Raw genomic sequence first — 26,057 nt, 5'->3', positions numbered from 1 at the left:
TTTTCATGGTAAGCTTACTTATTTATTTAATAACCAATAGTAAAAAGATAATACCTAAAACATAAACTAACTAGAATCTGTTGTAAAAAAAGAACACAGTTAGCACGAAAAATGAGAGCAATAACAATAATTCGTAGAGCAGCATTGATGAGGTGTCGCGTTGGAATGAATATGAGGAGTTGTATCTTCAGGGCATGGTGCACAGCACTCCATACAGGAACATGTGGAATGCAGAGCATTGCATACGACGTGTCGTGAATGATGGTTATGACAGTGGGTGTGTCTTGGTATATGATGGTGAAATCGTGGATGATAATGAGATGTTGAAGGACGAATTTCTTCTCTTGGTGCAATGAATCCTTGATCCTCGTGATGAGAATATCTAGGAGAAGGAATATCTTCACGTGCTCTCGACTCTGTCCTAGAAATAATAAGTAAATATTATGCGTTATAAGTAGAGTTACGATACATCTTGAGTCGAAGAAAATAATGAAAAGGAACAGACTTTGAGCAGGTTTATGGGTAATGTTTATTATTTACAATAAATAACAAATAGCTGATGGAATGAAATAATGAATTACTGCCTTACAGAGGAGAACCTTTCACATTTAAAATATTATAATTATATTTTAATACATGTATATCGAATTTCTATTCTGTATTTTTAAAGTAATTCACACCATAGATAGGGGAGAATCCTTACTTACGCGGGATAATTTAACAGCAAATGGGTCTATTAAATAATAAAAAAGAAGATGAAAGAATACACGCAAAAACCTTTTTTCCTTTTCCAATTTCTAAACTTTGTTTTTTCAAAACAAAATGACGTCAATTTATACTTACCTGTCATACATATCTTCTTCCTCTGGTTGAAAGTAGCAGTGACGCCTATGTGGAGAAGAAGGTGGAGGTATTTGGGGTGGACGTTCAAGAGATGTTCCATGACGGGATTCACCAGAAATGGGTCGAAATCTCCTTTCCACTTTATGTCGTGTTTTGGAACGGCTCTGTCTTATATTTGAGGGAGGAGGAGAAGGGGTAAATGGATGAGGCAGAGGTTCTCCCTCCACTTGAAAGTTTTCATGCGTGTGACTACTATAATGATGAGCTTCCTCACGTGGTTTATACACTGGAGGGGGTCCTTCATGATCTTTTGAATAATTCAGTCCGCTGATCATACTTTTACTTCGTTGGAAGGTTTTTCTTCTGGGTGGTGTGGGTAATCGAGTCGGCTTTCTCCCAATCAAATCATTATCCACTCTACGGACAACGAAGGGATCCCGCTCTCGAGAATGACAACGTGATGAGCTACGAGGGGGAATATGAGGATGATTGTTCATAGGAGGTATGCGATTAATTGTGACAGCATTGTCATGATGTTGGTCCAGACTTGGATGACGTGTTTCATTGATATTACATTTCGTAGAGACTTCGACCTAAAGTGTTATAAATGATTATTACAGAAATGTATTAATTATTTCAAGGATTTCATATTAAATAGTTAAGTTTAGTCAATATGGACTAATATGGGGTTATAAAGCTGTCAGGGAGGGGTCATAGTTGGTTATACGTCTAAAAGGTAAGATAGGGTTCGATTTTGTCTATTTAATTATCGCTTATTGAAACAATACCAATGAATATTTATAAATATAATTAAGAAATACTCATTCAACCATAATTCGATTCGAACCAATAACTGAGCTTTTTTTTCCTTAAAAGTCACGACGTGCTTTTTGGTCCACTAGGGACCTCGACATTCATAAGAAAATTAAAAATAGAAATCTAACCAAAAATTATAGTAACTATGATAAGTTTTGGCATGTTAAGGTATCTTCAGGCAAGCTATGACTTTTGAATTCATAAATACATAAAGTCTGCTTCATTAAATCCAAGAGAGTCAACGGATGAAAACCGCTGAAGAGAGAATGCTGGTATTTTTCTGTATTCCAAAGAACGAGTCGTCTGTAGTGTGTTTACATATCCTAGAATAGTGGTGCCAAAGTACTTTTTTTTTTTGCATAAGCGATATATTAAATTCAGCGCCAAACTGTACTCTTTGGTAGGCATGATATAATTAAGTTTATATTTGAATGATATCCCCCTATTTTATTCAACTAAGAGATTGTTGTATACTACCGGATGATCCATTGAAATATGAGCAATTACTAATTCAATAATTAATTAAGGTTGAGCGATTGAAATTAACTAATATTTCGATATATTAAAACATAAGTAATTAGTTACAAAAAAACAACAAAAACAAAAACCTGAACTCTCTAGCTTATATACAAGTCGAAAAAATGACATTTAAAAGTGATCGACGAGTTAGTTTCCATTCGCACACACCAAGAAATTGCATTGCTCCATTGACAACCGTCTACGCCGTCAAAAAGTCGGAAATGTTTAAGAGGAAGAAGGACTCTGTCAAAAGGGCTAAACTGGAACCGCATGAATTAAAGAAAACAGCGCAGGACAATCTCCTCAAGTCCATGAAGGCCATGCAAGAGATATCGGAGTTTCCAGATGGGTACACAAAAAGTGTGTGGAAAGAGCCTTGTGAGAGTGGAAAGGCCACTTTTGACACAAGTAATGAAGGAAACCCATTTTCTCCATTGCAAGACTCTTTTGGACACTTTTGACACTCCTACAGCCCTGATGACAACCCCGAAGGCCTGCAGTGTTCTTCATCCAAACACCGAGGCCCTCAAAGCCACTGTCAGCCACCACTGGAACGCAATTACAGAGGACTACATCCACAGCGGATCCCAGACCTCCCTCAAAGCAATTATTGCTGCAAAGGGTGGCTACATTAATGAGTAAGAGAGCTCAAACAGACATCCTTTTATAGTATTAAATTTGTTAAAATTCTATTGTCAATTAATAAATTATATCTTGTTGAAGTTAAAAAGTAAAAGTGTACAGATTTTAATGGACCACTCGTTAATACTCGTAGTTATTGAAACAAAAACATTTTTTCTATTATATTTGTTAAAAGCTGGGATTCCACATCACTACAGCTAATAGTGAGTACTATGTAATCATAATTCCTCTAAATAAATTGAAGATAGGATTGTTATCTGCACCATAGAATGGGGTCTCCCTGAATATGTTTATAGCGTAAAGAATAAAGAATGTAAAATATGGAAAAATATTGACTTTTGGATATATTTTTTTACATCTAAGGTTCCCTTCTAAAAAGTCATTTTGTTAGGTTTGTCTAGTTAGTATCTTTTCACGCAGGGTCAAAAGCCTTATACTATGTTCGTAAGTGTATTTTAATATCCACTTCTCTAGGAAATAAGCCTTGCTATTTATATTTCCAGCCTGATCATGTATGTATTGTTTTATATCTAGCTATTATATTATCATAAAAAGGATATTATTTATTGCTACCTTATCTTAAAGGGAAAAGGATTAGGGGGAGAGAACGAGACAAAAAATAATAAAATATATTTTATGGATTTATTTGTGTTTTAATGGGCAGTCGAAGCATGGAAGGACCAAATGTATATGTATATAGATGTACAGTCACAAATCATTTTGAGAAGTAGGTACAACACACAAATATTATGTGGACACATTTCTTATCATATTGTATGTGAAATACCCAGTGTTGGATAATATTATTAAGAAGAGTAATACGGAGGGATGGGCATTTCGTAGAGGGCAAACAGAAGATAGGATCAATACTTATGATGCTACTAAATTCGGACACTTGTTGACATGAGCTGTCTTTTATATGATTTTAGAGGGGAAATGTATTATTCATTTGGAAAGGAGAACCTTCAAGATTTAAAATAGCATTTGCGCGGGCAAATATTGTAAAATTATATTTAAACATATATACGAAGTGTGTTAAAAAAGTAAGAGGACTTTGTATTTTTTTAGGAAAAAATATTTACTGATTCATCAATATTTATATTGTCCCCTTCAAAGTAATCTCCCCCTCAGATACAATACACTTGTGCCAACGCTTTTCCAATCCTCGAAACACTTCTCATAAGGATTTTTCGGTATTGTATTGAGCTCTTCCAGTGATGGAAGATTTATCTGCTCAATCGTTGCAAATCTCCGTTCTTTCATAACTTTCTTCAGTTTGGGGAACAAGAAAAAGTAACATGGGGCAAATAGGATTAATATAGCGGCTGAATTATGATTGTGGTGCTGTTTTAAGCCAAACAATGCAACGATTCTTTTCGACAAAATTAAGAAGTTTCGGAAGAAACTTCGCTAACACTCTTCTCATGTACAAAACGTTCGAAAAAAAAATTATGGCACGAGCCATTCGATATGTCAATATCCTCTGCAACTTCTCTGATAGTGATTCAACAGTTTATTTTTTTTTATTAACTGCTTCAACGTTTTCATCTGTTGTTGACGTGCTTGAGCGTCCAGAGCTAGGCTCTTCATTGGCATCTTCCTGGCCATATTGGAAGAGTTTGTACCACATGTAAACATTTTTTTTTCTCTGAACAGTTTCACTGTATGCAATTGTCAGCAATTCGATTGTTTTGTGTACTTACTTTCATTTTTTACACAAAAATGGTTTGATCCATGTTTTTCAATAGCAAAACAATCGCCAAATACGTAAAATAATCCTATTCGTTCTGCCTCTCACAAACAAGCCAACATATTATAGCTGAAACAGTAAGTATATATTCGTGGCACGTATACTAACATAAAAAAATAGAGCATACCAAATGTACTTTGCCCTTGAAATGTGAAAAGTCAACTTACTTTTTGAACACATCTCATATACATATATATTATTTTATTAGGCTTTTAAAAAAGTACACAAAAAAGGTGGGAATTCAAAATTCAGAGAGAGATGTTAACAACGCGGCAACTTATCAAAGAATGAGCAAAATATAGAAACTTATCGTTTTTCCTTTTATAATAATAAAATTGTCATTTTTCTCTACGTTGTTGCCCATCCCTACTAATAAGTTATTACTCCGACGAAAAGTACTTTAATTATATTATTTTTTACTTAGAATCAAGAGCAAAAATATTAGTTTAATTTACATTGCTAATTTTTCGATACCCTCTAAAGATTATATATTAATTAGTATGACCTCAACCCTTCAAAAACTAATTTCTACTTTTCTATTTTGAAATTCCGAATTCAATTCGCATTTGATTCTCAAATTAATTTTATTATTATGTTTCTGCACATGTCCACAATGTATGCTAACAATATCATCCAGTTTACATTGTTCGTTAGTTTTTCATAGATAAAAAGGTTACACGTCGGTCAGTGTGCTTTGCAATATTCTATTGTTGAAAAAAAAAAAATGAAAGACAAAATCAATATAGGTGGAAATTTTGTAAAACATATGAAATATTGTTAATTCTTTTTAAATAGTTATTTTTTTACACAATTGTAGAAAATTGCGGCCCAGACCAAAAGCCGATTAATTAACTTTTTATCTGTCAAAGGTAAAATAACAATGCAAACGCTGTGTACATGCGCACAAACTTAGTATAATAATAATTATGAGAATCGATTGAGAGTTGAAATACTTGCATACCTAGAATCAGGGAATGAGTTTTTTTGAGTTTTTGTTACTTGTCTTCTGATCCAATAAAGACATTATATTAATAAGGTTACTAATGACATATTCCACATAGCAATATAAGACAAGTTATTACATATTGCTCAATTAAAAAGTAATTTGCTTATACACTTTTTATACCTTAGGGGATATGATTCCAGGAAACTCCGACGAAGGCACCAAAAGAAGATCTACATCGATCCCAGAGTTGTAAGAAGGGCGTAGTTGTGGATATGGGAAGAGGAGATCGAATCCAGAGGTTTCAAATGTTGCAAGGACAATATCCGATTCATGATGGGAATGGATTTCTTGAAGGAGCTCCAGGTATAAGGGTTGATTTTTGAGTGTTTCTTCAAGCCCTTGAAGACTTGAAATCCCTATGAATAATAATAAATTATTAAAATTTATCAGGGGTGTCTGCAGGATTCTATATATTTTTTGTTCAGAAAAAAAAATTGAAAAAAAAAATTCAAATATTGATTTCTTGGAAAAAAATATTGAAAATATTAAATTTTTCGGGAACAAATTTCAACATTTAAATTTCTAATATGTAATTTTCTGAAGAAAAAAAAATCAAATACTAAATTTTTGAAAGGAAACTTTCAAAAATTCATAGTTATTAATAGAAAATTAATTTTATTCGAAAAAAATTTGAAAAATTAAATTAAATTTCAAATATTAAACTAATGACAAACAAAAAAGTCGTTAGAATTTTTTAAATATAATATTAAATTATCGAGGTTTGTTGACTTATTATGAAATGTTGAGTTCTGTCAGCCACAATAGTATAAAGTTGTATCATGTATAATATAAAGGTAACTATAATATTTGTCGAGATGAAACAAACCGGGACTTAAAAAAGGTCGATTTTGATTGATTTTTGGTCAATTTAATATCTATTAGGAAATTTAATAAAGTAAGCTAGTTCGGTTGCGTTGAATATATATTACAATAATATTTTGGGTGAAAATTTGAATCGCTTATGAGTTTATAATGATATAATTAATATTAATCAATTAATTTGAATATGAAGTATTTATAAACTGAATCTTAATTATACACTAAAAACATGATTTAAAAAAAAACAACTTTAATTGGCAAACCTGTCGAGGTTGAATTTTTTAATTTTCGTATTCTACGGCTTAAATAACAATAATAACTATGGGTTTTAGCCAGCAGGCGCTCCAAGACCTTCATTTTTTTTTGCATATTGGGTTTCTGTCTGAAAATCCTACACTACAGTTACGTCATATGAAGTGTTATGTGTTGCATAAATCATGTTTGTACAACTCCTATATGATCCATATACGGAAAACATGAGTCCATAGTAGTCATGGGACGATTCTAAGAAAATTTTCGATGCCAATTCTGATTCTTTAATATTTGTAATAATAGTTACAAAATTCCATTTTTCTATCAGGGGCTTCCATATGATGATTATATTATAGGGGGGGGGGGTTTGTTTTTTGTTAAAAAATTTCAAAAATTCACAACTATTTATGAAAATGTTCAAAAACCAATAGCTATGCTCATAAATTTTTTGGATTTTTTTTAAAAATCCACAGTTAATATATAAGTATAATTAAAATATACAGCTATTTGCAAAAAAAAAAAAAAAAAAATTGAAAAATATTTGAAAATAAAATTTTAATATAAAATTTTTTGAAAAAAGAAATCAAATATTGAATTTTTTGGAAAAAAAATTTGAAAAATTAAATTTGTAATAAAACAATGTTCGAAATTTTTTTTTATCAATATCCCGAAAACAAAATTTCAAAAATACATAATTTTTCACAGAAAATTAAATTATTTCCAAAAAAAATTTATAAATTAAATTTGTTGAAAAAATGTCAATTTTTTTTTGGAGATCATATATTCAATTTTCTAATACAAAGCAATTATTCCTTAATTTTCATAACTTAGAAAAAGTTAAATACCAGTATTACTACTACTAAATAAGAATCAGAATCGCAAATTTAACATTATTTTTCCAGATGCCGATATCGATTCCAGAAAGAAAAAATAATTCTCCGAGTTCCGATTCCAATTAATCGTAGCATCACTAATCCATACATTGAGCACAAAACAAATCAATCTATATATTGAGAACACAAAAGTTGGCTCACAATTTGAAAACGATTAAATTTTCGATAAATAGTGAAATACTTAAATGTTGGTCTAAAAAATCATTTAAGACTGAACCGAAAAAAACTCGGTTTTGCAGTGAGTTTCAACACTAATATGTATGTAGATTGTTGGTACTTAGTTTTTAATCTTTTTTCTTTCCCATTTCTCTTTTTTTTAAATATATTCGTTGCACATTAGAGTTCATTACTTATTCAAAAATATATTTACAGACATATAAATAATAATACTTATTTATGTAATCCGAAAAGTAATAAAAAGTAAATTATAAAATGGAGTAAAATTGAAAAGAGGCTGTGTTCAACCCTTCTACTTAGGTACGAGTATTCATGTATGTATTATATCCATCTTCAAAATCCTGGTTCAAGAAACTTTGATAACTTGCTACTCAACAGGTGTTTTCAAACCTTTCAATTAGTCCTCCAAATTTTCCTTTAGGAATCAATCACGTGGTTCTTTTTTCACATAATTTTTCCCCCTCTCTTTCCTCCATGTGGACTTTTGTATGTGGGTTTTCTTTACAATTTCCCCTCCCTTACAACAAATGGTTTTTTTTGTTACATAAATAATAATGATAAATAGATTAACGGTTATTTTTAAAAAACAAATCTATTTCTTTTTATGTTAAAATAACCCTTTCTTAAAAGAAAAGGCCACTCTTTTTCCAAAGTTGAAAAAAGATTGATCCTTTTTTTTCAAACTTTTATCCCCTGTGACATCAGGGATTATTATTAATTATTCAGGTCTACATAATTTTAAGTTGAGCCCCTCCCCCCAATCATGTTGTTTGTGACTGCACCCCTATACGACACTTTTTAATAATAACTACAATTAAAGGGTACTTCTAGGATAGATGCAAGTGATGCCCGGGTTACCTACTGGTATGGCTGTGTATTTATACGGCATTTTTTAAGGACAATAAATAATGAATTATTATGTGGTATTGTCGATTTTTCAATAGGAGTCAACAAAGTAAATGTTTAACATTTTACTTTGTGTATATCTTAATATCTTTGAAATACGAAGAAAGACAATCTCAAAAGAAATGGGTATTTTCTCTTCGTAAATTATTGATTATCAAGGTTGTAATTCAATTGTTTTTGTTCTTTAAGGTTATCATCGCATAAATCCATTCTGATGTTTTCTATGGAGCAAAATAATTTGTTTTCCCTATCTATTTGCTTTCTTGTTTGAAAGAGAAAAAATAGGTAATAACAGCTTATACATTCAATTACTTTTTTTTGCGATTTGCAGGGTTACTATCTTGTACACATTGCCTTCTATACAGGTACCCAATTATGTTTGTACGTACATATATATGTTTTCCTCGAATAATTGCCTTATTAAATATTATTCTAAAGAGGAAGAAAAGTCGATTTTAAGTGTTATAGGGATATTTGTATTTATATACATTCCCTATACTTCCATAATATATATGAGCTTCAATGCCTTATTCTTATCTTGAGGAAAACATACAATATTTCACTTATATTTATTTAGTTTCTAAGTATATAAAATATTATAAATAGTTTATATGTATAATGTACACACATCAAATGAAACGAAGGGGAGCCAAGATTGGATCCACTTTCAAGATATGGGGTATAAATAGTGATGGGACGATTAATCGGTATCGGAGAATCAGGTGATTTTTCTGGAATTGGTATCCGAAAAATAATGTTCAATTAGCCATTGTGATTCTTATTTATCTCTGGTTATTATTGATCTAAATCCAGAGAAAAAAAAAAATTAATATAAAATTAAAATTTTAAATTGTATTTAATATTTGAATTTTTTTTTCAAAATTTTTTTTTGTTTTTGTCCTCGAAAAAGCTTCCTTTAGAAGTCTAATTTTTGAAATTTCTTTTCCAAAAAATTTATTTTTTTGAGAACAGCTGTAGATTTTTGGAATTTTTCTCCTAGAAATTTAATTTTTTCTGAATAGTTCTGGATTCTTGAAAAATATTATGAAGAATTGGGAATTTTGGGAATTTTTACAAGAATCGTATCGGAATCGGCATTGGGATTTTTTTTTAAATCGTCCCATCAATATTTATAAATAAAGCCTCGAATTTATTTATATAGAAAGTATGGATTGAATTCTGTTTGGATCAGCAGCTTGTAATAATTGCACATCTTCCCAAGTAAGAACATTGAAATTCGATGTGCTTAATCTCAAAGAGGCTTACACATAAACAAAGAAGGGATATTTGTGAAGAAAAAACTATGTTTTGTGATTACAAAAGGAAAAACAGTTCCTCCGTGTGCTCTTTCTTTTTTGCTGTTCATTATTGAATTTACCCATTTGTCGTTCAGTTCTCCCTCTGAAGTGTGCATTCTTGGCTATCTTTGGTGAAATTGTTTTACAAATTCATAATAAAATAAATATATTAATTTAAATATTTAACTATAATATTTTACCAATACTAATGCTATTTTAAGGGTTTTAACTCAGTAATTACATAAGTCTCACTTCCGCCTTTTTATGAACTCTTCCAAATATTCATACAGCTTAGGAACAAGAATCTACAGGAGACCTAAGAGTGACAGCCTTCAATTTTGTGCGCTACTGCCCTATATGTCCGCTCAGATTATCGGAACTCTGAAACACTTTGTCAAAGTCTTAAAGGGGCAATATGGCTCTAAGGTCGTTAAAATTAGCTACTAGCCAACAGAGCTAGTCAATTATTTTTTTGTTAGCCATTTGAAAAATTTACAAGGCCAGAATACCAAAAAAATATAAACTACCTATATACTTTTAATATATACAGATATATTCGATTGGCGTAGATTCGATTCCCTTTTCAATACTATTTTGTTCAATCAGAAAGGAGGACACAAAGCACTTACAGAATATGTTTAACAGATCGGTTGGTTCTGAAATTGAAATTTTCAGGATGTTCCACGCTTAGAAATGTCAGTTTGGTTAAAAAACATTTCCTTATTACACAGGAAGAGAAATATTGCAAAATTTGTCTTTTAAAATATATTTTACTTATTAAATCCATCGTAATATTTGTTTTCAATGTCTATTCAACGCATGACAAAAGGTAATACTCTTGATTTCAACCTAAAATTGCTTGTATATATGCAGTACTTAAGGTATGGCATTACATAGCCAAACGGGCTAAATTAATGCACCTGTGACTATCCCAACTATTTTTATCTACCCACTGACTAACGTGTTTGTCAAGCCCCGATGATCATCAGCCCAACACTTTGACGTAGTTTAGTTTTTGTGTGTGAGTTTCAAATTCTGGAATTTATTTTGCTTTTAAATATAATCTATTTATATTGATGTGTTATACCAATAAAAAGTTTTGAATAATCTCCAAATAATGAAATAATCAAAGATTTGCTCATAAAATTACATATGTCAAATAAAGACTGTATCTTACAGGTGGTTCGAAATTTGAACTACAATGTATATGTATATTTAGGTGATATCTTCAATATTTATGTAAATTATATAATTTTTGTATAAAATATTAATTATAGAGATCAATAAATGAAAAATATGGATTAATGTCTTACAATGCATCACACAATTTATATACGTCTAATGACCAGGGATGTTTTAAAAAGGTATTGGAATCATTTGCACTAGAGCTCAGTCTTTAACTTAAAAATAGGTAGTCGGTAAACGTCATCATTTTTTTTTTTTTTTTGAGGAACATTATTTTAGAAATTTCATTATTTTTTTGGACATGAATGACAAAAAAAAGTCATTCAAAATTTCTCAAAATTGAAAAACATCTCTTCTTTGATAGAAAAATGACTATAAAGACAACATATTTTTTTCCCCTCAGGACCCACTTACAGTAAAACCAACTTTAAGTGGGACGGACGATAATACATATTTACATATCATTATTTATCAAAATGCACTTTAATTAATTAACTAATAAAAAATTTGTGAAAGGATTACATTTTCTTATAAAAAATGTTTTTCTTTTAATTTATGTATTAAAAATCTCTTCATGTCTAGGAGTATGTATGTTGATAAAAAAGTAGTTATTTATGATAAACTTCGTTTATTTTTTATGCAAATGAATACAATCGCATACTTTTTAATTAAATTTATTCTTTATCTACAGAGTGGTCCAGATAAATTGGGAAATTTTTTAAAGGTATACCATGAACGAACTAGATTGATTGTTATAGAAAGCTACATTCAATTATTCATAACTAGATCTACCTCTCTTGATAACCTCGGCCACACGGCCCCGGAAGCTTTGGCAGGCGTGGGCAACCTCTGGCGCATTCCCATTGTACTAGTTCTGGTTTTGCACTTACGTAAATTTACGATCCCCTGGATGGATGAAGTACTCCAAGGAAGAAATTACACATTCTTACAAAAAGTTCATGGATACACAAGCCCAAAGAAGTAGATGATGTCTTGGCCACAAAATATCCCCACTTGTGGAGCTCAGATTTTCAGACAGCAAAAAGCCTGGACCTAAACCACAAGGATTTTTATCTCTAAGGGAGGATCGAGCATGAGGCCTGTTCCAAGTATCATTCGTCTGTGTAGACCCTTAAGAAGTCTATTACCCATACAATGGGAAAGCTGCACGAGGTCGCTCAGGCCTGCCAAAGCTTCTGGTGCCAAGTGACTGTGGTTATGAAGAAAAACGGATCTCATTATGAATTTAATTTAATGTAGCTTTCAAAAAAATATGATTTTACCTCATTGAGTTTGTTTGTTATGACCCTTTAAAGATTTTCCCAATATATCTGAACCATCTTGCAGTATATATATATAAGTACAATGTATTCTTGTCACGGTACCAATATTTTTGCACGGGGTTTGCTATCAATATTGTATTGGTAGATTATACTTTTTCACTGAAAATATTTAAAAAAAATGGTTTTAAAAACGTACAGGAACGTCCGTCTGTAGGATTTTTGTTTAGATATTGGATGATTTGATAAGACAATTTTTATTCTTGCGTCGTTTTTTTAAAGTATGTACAATTGCCCAGTTCATAATTTTGTTGCGTTACTTTCTTGGTAGGATAATTTTTTAATGACATAATGACACTGAAAGTATCAATTACAATATCAACTTGAGAGAATATTGCTTTAAATACATCTATATCCCGGTACCACAATAGACCCAGTAACTTTACAATTTTTTTGTACTGCAAGGAAACACAGGCATTGTTAATGAATAAGTACCTAAGTATGAATTAGAAACTATTTAGCGTAAATATAATATTTCCTTTCTTGTATAAATATCTGCTAAATTAAAGTCTAAAATAATAATAATATATACGTAATATGTCAACAATCTTGAACAAAATGAGAAAGTCCCAATATATTTTTTTTACTTCATATGTAAAAATATCCCAATTTTTATTGTCATATTTGAGTCAATTATTAACTTTCTTTTCAAAATTGTGGGATGCATTAAGATACCCAAATATGTTAGTTGATTTTAGATAATTTTATTCGTTCTGATATTCCTTTTTATATAGAATTCCTCAATTTCTCATTTTTTTAAAATTTTGATAATTGATTTTCGCACCTTTTAGTAGCACGATTTGCATGCACCGAAAGAGTTAATAAGAATAATTTGTATGTTAGAAACTGAGGATAATTCGTCGAAGAATACAAATGTAATTCACCATCAATTTTGAAAAAAAATAAATAGCTTGCTTTTATGCTGACGGAGTACATATTATGTACGTCGTGTGTCGTGTGTTGGATGAAGTTATTAGTAGTGATGTGCTAATTGTTAGCATTTTTTTGCCCGCCTGTTGTTTTTAGTTGTGAAACTCAAGAGTCTATTTTCTTTTCCTAAGCTGTTATCTATATTTATCCTCTTCTACTATATGCAAGCTATCATTGAAATATACGAAAACGGATTGAAAATGTACGCGTACTCCTAGAAAATGGAGAGTATCCTGTGGGGTTGTGTCGGAGTTACAATCTGGTGCGTTCGGAGAGACATATGTATATTTTTTTTTTGTGAAAAAATATTTAAACATCAATAACTATTTACAAAAAATTAAATTTTTAGGAAAATTTGTTCAAAAAACTACAACTCTTTACAGAAAATTAAGTTTTGTGAAAAAATAAATATTCAAAATCCATAGCACATTAAAGAAAATTAATTTTTTTTGAAAAAAATTTCAAAAATTAAATTTTAAATATTGATTTCTTGGAAATGAAGTTCAAAAATTCACAGTTATTCAAAAAAATTAAATTTTTGGAAAAAAAATTGAAAACTTATATTTATTTTTAAATATTATTTTTTTTTTTTCATTTAATAAATCCATACTTATTCTTAAAAATTTTAAAAGATCTGGAGTGGTTGCCACATAATTAAATTTTTTGGTAAAAAAATTGCAAAAATAAAATTTTTTAGGGAAAATTTCTAAAATTCATAGCTATTTACATAAATTTCATTTTTTTAGAAAAAAATTGAGTTAAATTTCAAATGTAAAATTTTTGGAAAAAAAATTCTATTCAATTTCATATATTATGAAAAAATTTCAAATAATAAAATCAAAGCTATCATTGATATATACGAATGCTCTTCTAAATCTACTAAATAAATTTTTTTATAAAAAAATCAAAAATTCATAGCTACTCATAAAAAAATTAATTTTTAGGAAAATAATTTCAAATATTAATTGTTAGGAAAGAAAATCGAAAATTAACAACTTGTCACAAAAAATTGAAAATTAGAATAAATTTCAAATATTAAATTCTCTTTTTAAATTTCAAATATTAAATTCTTTTTTTAAATTTCAAATATTAAATTCTTTTTTTAAATTTCAAATATTAAATTCTTTTTTTAAATTTCAAATATCAAATTCTTTTTTTAAATTTCAAAAATCCATAGTATTCTCAAAAGTTAAATTTGTGTGCAAATAATTTCAAAAATCCACAGTTGCTCAAAAAATAATTAAATTTTTAGGCAAAAAATTTAAAGCATTAAATTTTTTGAGAAAAACTACCAAAATTCATAGTTAATAACATAAAATTAAATTTTTTGTAGTATAAATCAAATGTAAAATTTTAAAGAATTTTAAAATACTTATAATATGAGGAAAATTAGAGAAATATTGTTCAATTATTGTTGAAAGATATACTTCTAATCTACAATACTTTATTTAATATAAATCATGTATCTCGATTTAACTCAATAATTTGAGAGGAACAACAAAAAAAAAATCACTTGATTTGTTGAGGGGCTTGTGTTTAGGATTTTGTTTTGCAAAGAAATCCAGAAATTTTAATTTTTGGAAACAAAAATTTAGAAATGTAATTTGTGGTAAAAAATTGAAAATTTGGTTTTTTTGGTTAACTTCTGTTTACAATGCGTTGAAAATGTCCTCCGAGTACAACAGTGGTGCAGCGACCATTGTCTCCCTCCGTGCAGGCCGTGCGCACAAACAGATCATCGACTTTCTCAAGTTGTCCACTGCCTCCTTGTACAAAGTCCCAAAGGATTTCAAGGAGCCTGGAGGTATGGGAACACCAGCAAGGAAGAAGGCAGACGATCTGTATACAAAATGGGCTTTCGGACAATTTGGAGATGTTCTGGTCTAAGGAAATGTGGCCCCTAGCTCCCCGGATTACAATCCTGTGGACTATTTCGTGTGGAGAGTGTGTGACTCCCTTGAAGAGGGAGTCACAACAATTTGGCTTCCTTGAGAGCCACCATTAATGAGGCTGTGAACAATCTGAATAAGGATCACCTGATCAAGGCCTGTAGCAGGTTCCAGTGCCAGGTTGGAGGCCGTAGTTGAGGCTGAGGATGGTTGGATTGAATGATTAGGTTCATTAAGGGTCCCTACGTTTCTATCTAAATGAATGTGTAAATATCTCTACTAATTTCGGAAATAAAAAAGCTAACGTTCTGTTCTCAATTCATAAATCCACATCTGCTCAAAAAATGTCAAAAATTACATTTCAAATCTTAAATTTTATTGTAAAAAGGAAAATTTCAGTAATTTAGGGAGGATACAGCCCCTCTAGTCCAGCCCCTACGAACACCCCCTAATGAATGAAATTTATTTTCTTGTTTAGATGAATAATTACTATTAAAAACTATCCTGTAATACCAACTTCTAAACTTTTGTCATTTAGGTACACTCTAATATATTATTTGTCTTGGTTATTGTATTAGAAAATGTCACTACTCACTACTATCAATCAATATGTAGTTCTTTTATCAGATCCGTTTGTTCCTTTTACATGTCGATTTACATAATATTAACATGTACATATATTGAACGACAATGATGCAATATACTATAAATGTATTCACTAATTTATATTTTGGTTATTTAATCAATATATTATCTACAATACAAATATTAGTACATTGATTACTGTGTTTTTTATTCAATTAATCAATATGTTCCTCTGAAGATAACATCATTGATTATATGTGGCCCATCAATATCCTATAACCTTGAACAAAAATCAGGAAAGTGAGATTATCGCAATTAATTTTTTTAATTCATGTATAAGGACATACAACAGTGGCGTCAATTGGGGGTAGGCTGGAGCTGCCACCTAATTAAGGATTTTTTACTTTTTATAGATTTTTTTTTGGTCAGGATGAAAAAATTTTATGCATAGAAAAAATTGATTTTTTTTTCTAACATATTCAATTTCGTGAATATTCATGGATTTTAAAATTTTTTTTTCCAAGAATGTAATTTTTGAAATTTTCTCCAAAAATTTAATATTTGATATTTTTATTGCAAAAGGTTGATTTTCTGTTACTACCTATGAATTAATCAATTGTTTTTCCAAAAAATTTAATAATTATAATGAATTTTTGAATTTTTTTTTCCAAAAAAATTAATATTTAAAATTGGATTTTTCATTTTTTTTCCAAAAAGGTGATTTTTGTAAATAACTGTGAATTTTTGAACTTATTTTTCGAATAATTTAACTATTTTTATTTATTTAGCAAAAATATTAATTTTCTATGAAAAACTATTGATTTTGAAATTTTTTTCCCAAAAAATTTAATTTTTTGTTAATAGTAATGGATTTTTAAAATATATTTCAAATTTTTGTAATTATTTGATTTTATCCAATGCCAAAAACCAAAAATATATACGTACTTGTATAATCCTGCAGAAACCCTTGTACAGCCCAATATTTCATAAATATATTTAAGTCAATTCTTTGGGCTTTGTTTTCATATTTGTGCGATGTGTAAAGATACACAAGAGTTTTAAATATGGTTTAGCGCGTTTATGTGGTTAATAAAATCCATCAATTTCTTCATTCTTTTATTATGACGATCAATTTGGTTAATAAGAATATTTTGTAGATAAAAATAGCAGATAATTTGTGTTAGAGTACAAATTTATTTCATACTCTATTTTGAGAAATACATTCTATCCTACTTTTGGGCCACATTTACAAACATACATACATTTGTATAATGTATTATTGTGTCGTTTGAAAAGTCTGTGCAAAGTCTTGGAGATGGCACTACTGGCGCGTATCAAGGTTATGTTTAGTTAGTAACATCTCTTGGTGGAACATACACCAACTTTCAGCCAGATCGGTCTATTTCTTTCTATTTGGCATTCGTTTGAATCAAGGAATCGGTCAGAACGTTTATGACTACTATCTTTTGGATTCGTAAGGAATAATCCTCATCGATTATCTGGAATAGGGTATCCAAAGAAAACAGTTTACGACATTGGAGGAGGAGGGGGTATATAAGAGAAAATCCCACAAGCCCCAGAGTGATAAAAATGCATTTACAGATTTCTCATAGGCCTGAAACGGATCATGAAGACATCTCTAGGGACTCCGATAAAAGTTCTTGCCAAAAATCGCCAAGTAAGCCCTGCAACAGTCTTTAGGGCCATAAATACTGACCTTAGGGTGAAGTTATAACCCTTCTACAAAAGACATATCATTACAGAAAAAATTAAGGCCACCCATGGAGGAAAATTGGTGAACAATTTGAAGTCCAATGGTAAACAAATAATCTTCTAATCGGATGAGAAACAATGAACTTTCTACCGATCCCACCACATCCAAATCGACAGATGGTTATCCACAGAGAGAGTTCATGTTCCCCATGTCTTTAATCCCCCCTCCATCTTCTTTGAACAAAGGAGAGGGTGGGTGTCGACAGGTATTGAGAACTCCTATATGACCAAATGATACCTTGAATGAAAGCTGAGGCCAATGGCAGTGGGTTTCTGTTTCAACAAGACTCGGCCCTCTTCCAAGGCCTGCAAGACCTAAACCTTATTGGAAGAAGAGAAAGTGCCATTTTGGAACTTACTTACCTTATAGATCAAAATGCAGTTAAAGGTGGTCCAGATTTATCCGAACAACCTTGTATGTATCAAGGGTGATCGTTTAAGATGATACATTCGATTTTAGGCTGGAGAAAAGGTAATAACTTGAAAAATGCATTGTTATTTAATTTTGTTCATTCAAAACATGAAATCAAGATTGAGACGTAGAATTTTCACTATATTTAAGCTTTTCCCGAAACTTTTTGCCGCTGTTCTTCATGGAGCTCTGGTCCAAATTAGCTTAAGCTTCAACTACGGTGGCCTTCACCTGTTCTTCCTTTCTCCATTAGAGTCCATTAGTGAAGCATCAGGTGATATGGGAACCCAACATTTTTTTTTGTAAGAAGCCAGAAGCTTTCTTCATCAACATCTGTTGTGTGACTTTGGAGGTGAGACAGCTGGCATCGTCCTTCACCAGGTCCTCCTGTTGGAGTCGTTGAGTCGTAGTCGAAAAATTTGTACCAACTACGACTCCGGCTACAAATATTATTATAATTTATGTAACCAAAACTTAATAATAATCTAATGCTTATATTGAGTATTCCTAAAGTTATTTTCTAAATGGTTATAAATTATAGGTATTCAGTACTTTTGTTTTTTGTTTTTGTTCTTGGTTTTTGTTCTAGTCAAAGAATATCATATTCTCTCTAAATACTCTCCACAAATTTTTATATAAAATCTACAATAAGAAGATACACGCTAAAACTTTGTACATATACAATAATTAAATTAAGTTTCTTTAACAAAAAAACATCATTATTAATTCATTAACATAATTAAATTCGATGTATATACAAATATATATATATACATTAGGCAAGTACATACTTCTATAGTTAGTTGGAGTTGCTTTCTAAGTATCTATATTATATATACTTTGCAAAAATTGAAAATATGTTTTATAAATAAAATAAGAATGAGGAAAATCTTTAGTTTGAAGTGATTCTAATTATAATTGATCTACGTTTCTTTTTTCCGAATAAAAATATGATTATATATATGAAATTTTTAAATATATTCGTTATATAAACCGCTTATAAATCTATTTATAATTATATTTCCGTCTAGGTAGGAATTAGTGTTGAGTCTAGTTCTGAGACCGAACTTTTTTCTGGTTCGGTCTCAATATATGGATTGAATTTTTCCCCTCTCCATCATAGACTGTTTCATATTTCCTATGCTGATTAGTAAGTTGTGCAAATATGATTTGTCCTACAAATTTAACTTAATATGACGCTATTGTAGGTGGATGATCACGTCATTAACAATTCGATGCAGACCGAATTGTTAATGAGGCCGATCCAGATCGATTTATTCTGTAAAAAGGATGCAAACCGAATTTTTCTATGTAACCGGTTGTTTCTGAACTTCTTTAATAGACCTAATTAGTTCAGTCCACTAAAAATCATAACGGTCTCAAACCGGTCTTGGATTTTTATTCCGAAACCCATCACTAGTTTGTTTATTAAAAGTTTCATTTGACATTCCATTGGCTTCTTTCGTCAATATCTTATAAACCTAATTGAGGGATTAGATTATATGACTCCTTTTGCTGATAAATGGATTAGATAATTTATATTTTAATCTTGAAAACTACTATGGACATGCTATTACTAGTTATATAAGTAGTATTGACACGACTATAATATTTTATTCATCATTGGCCTTGAATTCATTGGAAATAATGAGGATTAAAGTTTTGAGTCCCCGTTAAAGTGAATAGAGGAAAAAATAAAATAAAATCAGCTAAAAAATGCAGAATTTCACTTTTTTTTTTCAACTAAACTCTTTGTAAAATTAGGAAAACTAAACTAAACTTTTCAAATTTAAAAAGTAACCAACCCAAAGAAATTGACTGATTATTTAATACTTCTAGCATAATATTTTTTATGCTCCAGTTAACATATAACTCGTTTGAAGTTGTAAGGACTCAAATCCCCTTAAAACCAAAAGGGCCTACACATTCTAAATTCATTTCAGATTCGAATATTGAAGAATAAATTATATTTGTTGTGCTTCACTTTTCATATTTCCAAACATTTATTGCTAAAGTTAAAATAAGAAATTCTAACAGTTCCAACGCTCTGACTTCTATTTTATCTATTGTATCTTTCAAACTTTCCTAAAAAAATAATATATGTATAATCATAGTTAGCCCATTATTGTCCAATTTGTAATTACCATTCAATGAGTGCTGAAATTTTTGTACTGGTTAACACTTATATACATCAACATAAGTTGACAACTGATATATATATATATAATGTAAATTTCTTTGTTTAGTGGGTATATTTCGATGCAATTGAGAACATTTATAATATATTTAAAAAAATATTTGAATTTGTTTATTTGACCATATAGTTGACAGGTATAATAAAGACAACTACCATATATCTACATAAAATGCATTGTTGCATTCAATAACAGTGATGAGCTTGGAAAATTAATTTTTTTATTATTATATGATAAATGTGTATTTGACTAGTGTTGTGAAAAATATGTCTTAGAACGTGTGCAATACGTAGTGTATGTAGAATCCACATATATAAAGTAGATACAACCTGAACAAGGTTTCATAACTAAATTTCTTGGAAAAAAATTTAAACTTTTATTTTCAAATATATATTTACAATTTGATATTTTATTTTTTTTCTTCAATAACCTACAACTATTCACAAAAAATTTCAAAAAACCATGGCTATTCCCAAAAAAATAAAAAAATCTGGAAGAAAATTTAAAAAATCTATAGCAATTTACAAAAAAATTCAAAAATTCCCAGTTGTTCTTGAAATTTTTTTGAAAATTGAATTTCTAGTATAAATTTTTTTGGAGAGAAATTTGAAAAATTAAATTACATTTCCAATTTTTTTTTTTTTGATAAAAAAATTTAAACATTTCAATATTATATTCTGTAGTAAAAAGGAAAAATTACTGTATTTATTATTATTATTTTTTTTTTGGGAATATTTTTTTCCATAACTTAGAAAAGTAATAAATAATAATAAATAAGAATTGCAATCGCAAGCTAAACATTATTTTACCAATACCGATCCTGATTCCAGAAAAAAAAACTTCTCTGATTTTGATTAATTGTCCCATCACTACTAATTATAGAGTAATCAACTGTGCGTGTGCTCCATAAGAACCGAGAGTAACACGATGGAGCTGTTTGCAAATTTAAGTATAAGTACTTGTTTAACTTAAGGTGAGTTACCAGATCCATCGTTTGTGTACGCTCTATTTATTTATATGAACTTAACATGTTATAATCATCAAACATCAACAACTTTCCCTGTCAAGATAAAGAGATTCTGTGATTTAAATTAGTTTACTTGTTTGAGGGAAAGAAAATGTCACAAAATTATGTATGGGAATCATCATTACCTCTTAACCTCTAAAAACAAGACACATATTAAGTCGTCAACCCTTTTCATATTGAAAGGGAGAGTTGTCGAGGATTGAAAATATGCAACGTTATAAGAAATAAATTGTTGATAACGTATATGTGTAAATCAAGGGTGTCAGCAAGATAATATAGATTGTTTTTTTCAAAAAGTACAATTTTTTTTTTAAATATTGACAAAAGTTCATAGCTATTCACAAAATATTTCAATTTTTTTTTTAAATCCCAAAATTAAATTTAAAAAATAAAAATTCCACAATTAAATTTAAAAAATAAAAATTCCAAAATTAAATTTCCAATATTCAATTTTTTTAAATATTTTTTTGTGACCAGTTGTGAACTTAAAAATTTTTTTTTCAAAAAATTTAATCTTTTGTTAAAAGCTATAGATTTTTGAAACTTTTTCCAAGAAATTTAATTATTGATTTTTTTTTCCCAAAAAGATTAATATTTTTTTTTTCCAATTTTTTTCTTTTTTGTGAATAACTATGAGTTTGAAATTTTTTTAATAAGCTAAGCCCTTCTCCCCAAAAATACAAAACAGAATTACAACAATTCAGTGTACGTCTTGAAATGAAATGAATTGAATTTGTATCAAAGATGGGACATTTGATGCCCTAGATCTGTTTACTGTTTGAGTGCCTTTTAACTTAGTGTATTTTTCCTACTAGAATATATACCTAAATGGTTTCGTGAATATACGTAAGTGTGTTACATTGTGAGTTCATGATTAATCGATTCTCTACCTGTATACCCCTATATAATAAATAGATATAAAAACAATACAATAAAAGGCAAGAAGAGAGGGGGATGAGTTGTCAAAAACCAAAGGGCTCTTAAGAAAAGGAAAAAAAAACAAAAACACACTACATAACAATATATAACTATAATTAATCAATAACAAGTTCCCTTACCTGGAAATGTTTTCTCAAAGAGAAATTTATCACCGAAAAGGAGAGGGAACGTGGGTGGAAATGGCTTTGTTCGAACGTGGAATCCCAGGAAGCAAACGCTCAGATAAATTGGACCCTTATGCGAGAACCAAACCCCTGGACAGCTAACAGCATGGATCTCCATATCCAGCGTTAATCTGAGAGATTTGGACATTATATGGCTCTGGCTATACAATACTGCCCTTTCCACGAAGTTGGCCCTTTAGCAGCTCACTGCATGCTGTTGAGAACATTCATGGTCTTCTACGGAATTAAACTTTATACAAACATACATAAAGTACTGAAATGAAGAAGTAGGAACACTCTTAGTAAAATAAAAAAAGGAGTAAAATCGATTCAACGAAGTGCGCTCCTTGTTGGATGTGTCATGCGTAGTCATGAAAATGCTTTTGAATACCTTTTCATTCATAGCTGTTCTACTTCAACAATAGGAGAAGGATGGTATACAATTTCGATATTGTTGTAAAATATTATCTAATGTTCGAACCCTAGCCTTGTATACAAGTTGTCTGTCATAAAGCATGCGGTCATGACGTCTAAACAAAGTTTTGAAGCCAAAGACTTTTAAATGATCCTTATAACAGTTTATACTACTTCGTTATCGTTTTTGTAATTGAATTATATTAGTGAGACCAGACTCAAACATCATTTTTTTTTTGATAATCAGCATATTTTCTTATACTTTTACAGGATACTCCCGTCAAGGGACGTGCTACACGACCCTGTGTCGTTCTTGTGTGTATTTACTAATATTTATTGCAAATAAATTTAGAATGTTCACTAAATCCTTTTTTCATTTCGAAATAGTTTTGTAGACAAATTAACTCTTTTGCATTCCTTCAAAATAGGTGAGTTTGTTTTTGATAACAGAAGTCGTCAAAAGGAGATGCTAACCCACCGTGGTTCTAGTGTTATAGACAGTGATGCCAATTAGGGGCATTTTGGCCGTACTAAAAAAAGAAGAAATCAAAATAAACACGATAACTTTGACAATTTTGAAAAATGGTTTGGATGAGAGCAGCTTAGCTGCTTTGACGTTTTGTTGGATCAGCTATAAGGCAGCTGTAACGAGGAGGGTGGAGAAGATGGAAATAAACTAGTAAAAAGGCAAGAACTTCTACGACGTTGATCCTCAATTCTACTCACAGTACTACACGGACTTATTATTATAACTCCGCAACCAAGAAAGACGGGTTACTCTACTACGTCTTTTATGAGCAGTAAAAGTCGTAGCTGATTTTCATCACTGGTCATGGGATGACTCCAAATGAACTCAAAATCTGGTAACATGGAATACAGCCTCTTTTCAAAATCATATCCTTGCACAACTCCATTGTCATTCATGTTGAAAAGGGACTCAGATTTTCTTTTGTCTGTTTAATGCCTAGCTTTCATTCATAATCCTCCATCCAAGATGTTGGTAAGGGGGGGGGGGTATGATGATAAAACAAAACAACACGAATGAAAGGAGGAAAAAGTAGAGTAATATACTATGACAGTGTCATATATGTAAATACATTAAAGAAAGCCAACAATTCATTCTGTATTAGTCTTATTAGCAATACGAAATGACAACACTCTAATGTGGTGTAGGGATAAGAAACGAAGCAAAAGCACTACGCAATATGAAGAAAGAAACACTCCATCACTCTGTTTATATATGTAATTTCGTAATTGGATGATTGCTTTGATAAATATGAGATCATGGCGTGCATCAAAGTAGTTGTTTAATGCAATGGGTCTTCTTCTTCTTTTCAGAGTAGGTATTTGTCTTTGAATTTTGTGCAAAAACGAAAGTTTTTAGTGTTGGGGTTTGGTCATAAAATCTTACATCAGTCTAACACGCTATAATTTTTAGAAGAACGAAACATTCGGTCTAGATGGGTCCCAAAGAAAAAAATAGGCCTGGATCAGGCTTACAATTGAGTATAGACCGATTATATAGGTGCATTAATGATGGAGTCATATGTAACTCAAAATTGGGAACAGTAACGTCGTTTAAAGTTAAATATAAATTATATTTGTACAACTCATAATTTAGGATGGATTAGAATATCGTCGACCGAACAGAATTGGTCGACGATTTGAAAACCATATAACTTTGGTATACGGTCGTAAATTGTAGTTTGAACCGAAATATCGATCCAGAATAAATCATTAAAGACAAAAACGAAGAAAAAAAATTCCCTTGGACCGACTTTCGACACTAATAGTTTGGAAGTTCTTTCAATGTCAGAGTGATTCAACTCTTTGATATCCTCAATGAAAATCAGATTGCTTGTTATATGGGTTACTCTTCCACATTTCGTTTATGTAATAAGTGATTAATGATAACTCAATCGTAGGTGTTTTTTTTTATTTTCATCCATTTATCAAATTTTGTTATGTGTACGTACGTGACAGGTATTCATTGAGCTTTCCTAATTCTTCTCTGCTTTAAAATCTCCTTTTACTTTACTCATCTAAATGAGTATAAATACATTACCTATCAAGAAAAAAAAAAAAAAAACAGGTCTCGTCAATTTCATTAAATTGAAACTATTGGTCGGAGATTTTTGTGGAATTTGAATTTTGTGAAAGCCCCATCAAATACAACGTGAGGACGTTTGATATCATTTTTCACACTAAATTAAAAAATATAGTATCAATAACGTGTCGACATATTGCACGTCGTTACTTTTATGGTATCTCGCAACCTTCCTTCAAAACAGATAAAGCAAAACAAAGAAAAAGATAACTACTCATGGGAATTTCTCAACATATGTGGACACTATGATCTTTTTCTTGTATCTACCGTGAATCGTAATAACATCATTATTTTCAGCCTGCAGAGAATAACGTCTTAGTAGGTACTTCCAAGATCCTCCCATACACTTATTTCCAAATAACTCACTAGAGTCCAGATTTCTCCCTTCCTACTCTAATAATATATAATTTATGTCACTTCTAGAGATTCTTTCCTTATTATTAAAAGGTTGCAATAATTGAATTTCAATTTTCCGCTTTCAAGATGGAACGATAAGTTATGACATGCAAATTTCATAGATGCCAACATTTTTCCAGATAACTTCGACAAATACTGAATAAGTCGAATTCCGACTTCCTCTTAGTGCTTACAATTTGAGATCCTGTTAGTTTTTGAAAATTGATTTTAAAGAGGACGCCGTTGTGTCCTTTCTTGTACACCAGACCCTAATGCATTAATATATTTTATCTCCACCAAAATGACATGAAATGCAGCGGATGTTACTACTACTAATTTAATAGTACCATATGTCTCATATTCGCAATCTTTGGAATGCCCCTTTCTTACTCATACATAATCGGTGCAACTCCATCTGACCTATAAAAGTTGCAAAAAAAGTTAATCAAAATTATCCAAAAGGAAAATTATAAATATATTATGGGAACTCGAAAATAAGAGGAAAGATGATAAATGTGGTATCCTTAAGTATAATTCTTATTCATTTGTTTTCAAAAAGTTGAATAAACAATGGCCTATTGCTAGGGATGTGAATATTGTCTAAATTAATGGACTTAAGAATAGATTTAGTTATAACATATTGTATAAATTATAATAAATTTACTTATTTTTTGTACATTAAATTATTATACGCTGAGTTATTAGGAGGCGTCGAACTTACAAACGTTGTCTAAAAAATATAGAAGATAAAGACCCAAGTAATACTCAGTGTTACTCCCC

The 26,057-nt window shown here is 30.2% G+C and overlaps 1 protein-coding gene across 1 annotated transcript; it reads right to left on the bottom strand.

The window, feature by feature from the left end:
• Window positions 1-24,886, bottom strand: LOC121118633 (uncharacterized). Its single transcript, XM_040713220.2, has 4 exons — window positions 22,316-24,886; window positions 5,697-5,932; window positions 844-1,436; window positions 1-421 (listed from the first exon to the last, which is right to left on the bottom strand). Exons 1-4 carry the CDS (start codon window positions 22,506-22,508, stop codon window positions 100-102), a joined length of 1,344 nt encoding a protein of 447 aa, XP_040569154.1. The 5' UTR covers window positions 22,509-24,886; the 3' UTR covers window positions 1-99.
• Window positions 24,887-26,057: the final 1,171 nt, after the last annotated feature.

This window comes from Lepeophtheirus salmonis, chromosome 5 (genome assembly GCF_016086655.4).
Source record: "Lepeophtheirus salmonis chromosome 5, UVic_Lsal_1.4, whole genome shotgun sequence".
Taxonomy (NCBI): domain Eukaryota; kingdom Metazoa; phylum Arthropoda; class Copepoda; order Siphonostomatoida; family Caligidae; genus Lepeophtheirus; species Lepeophtheirus salmonis.
Note: the sequence above shows the minus strand (reverse complement) of the source record. Positions and strands in the feature narration are given on the sequence as shown.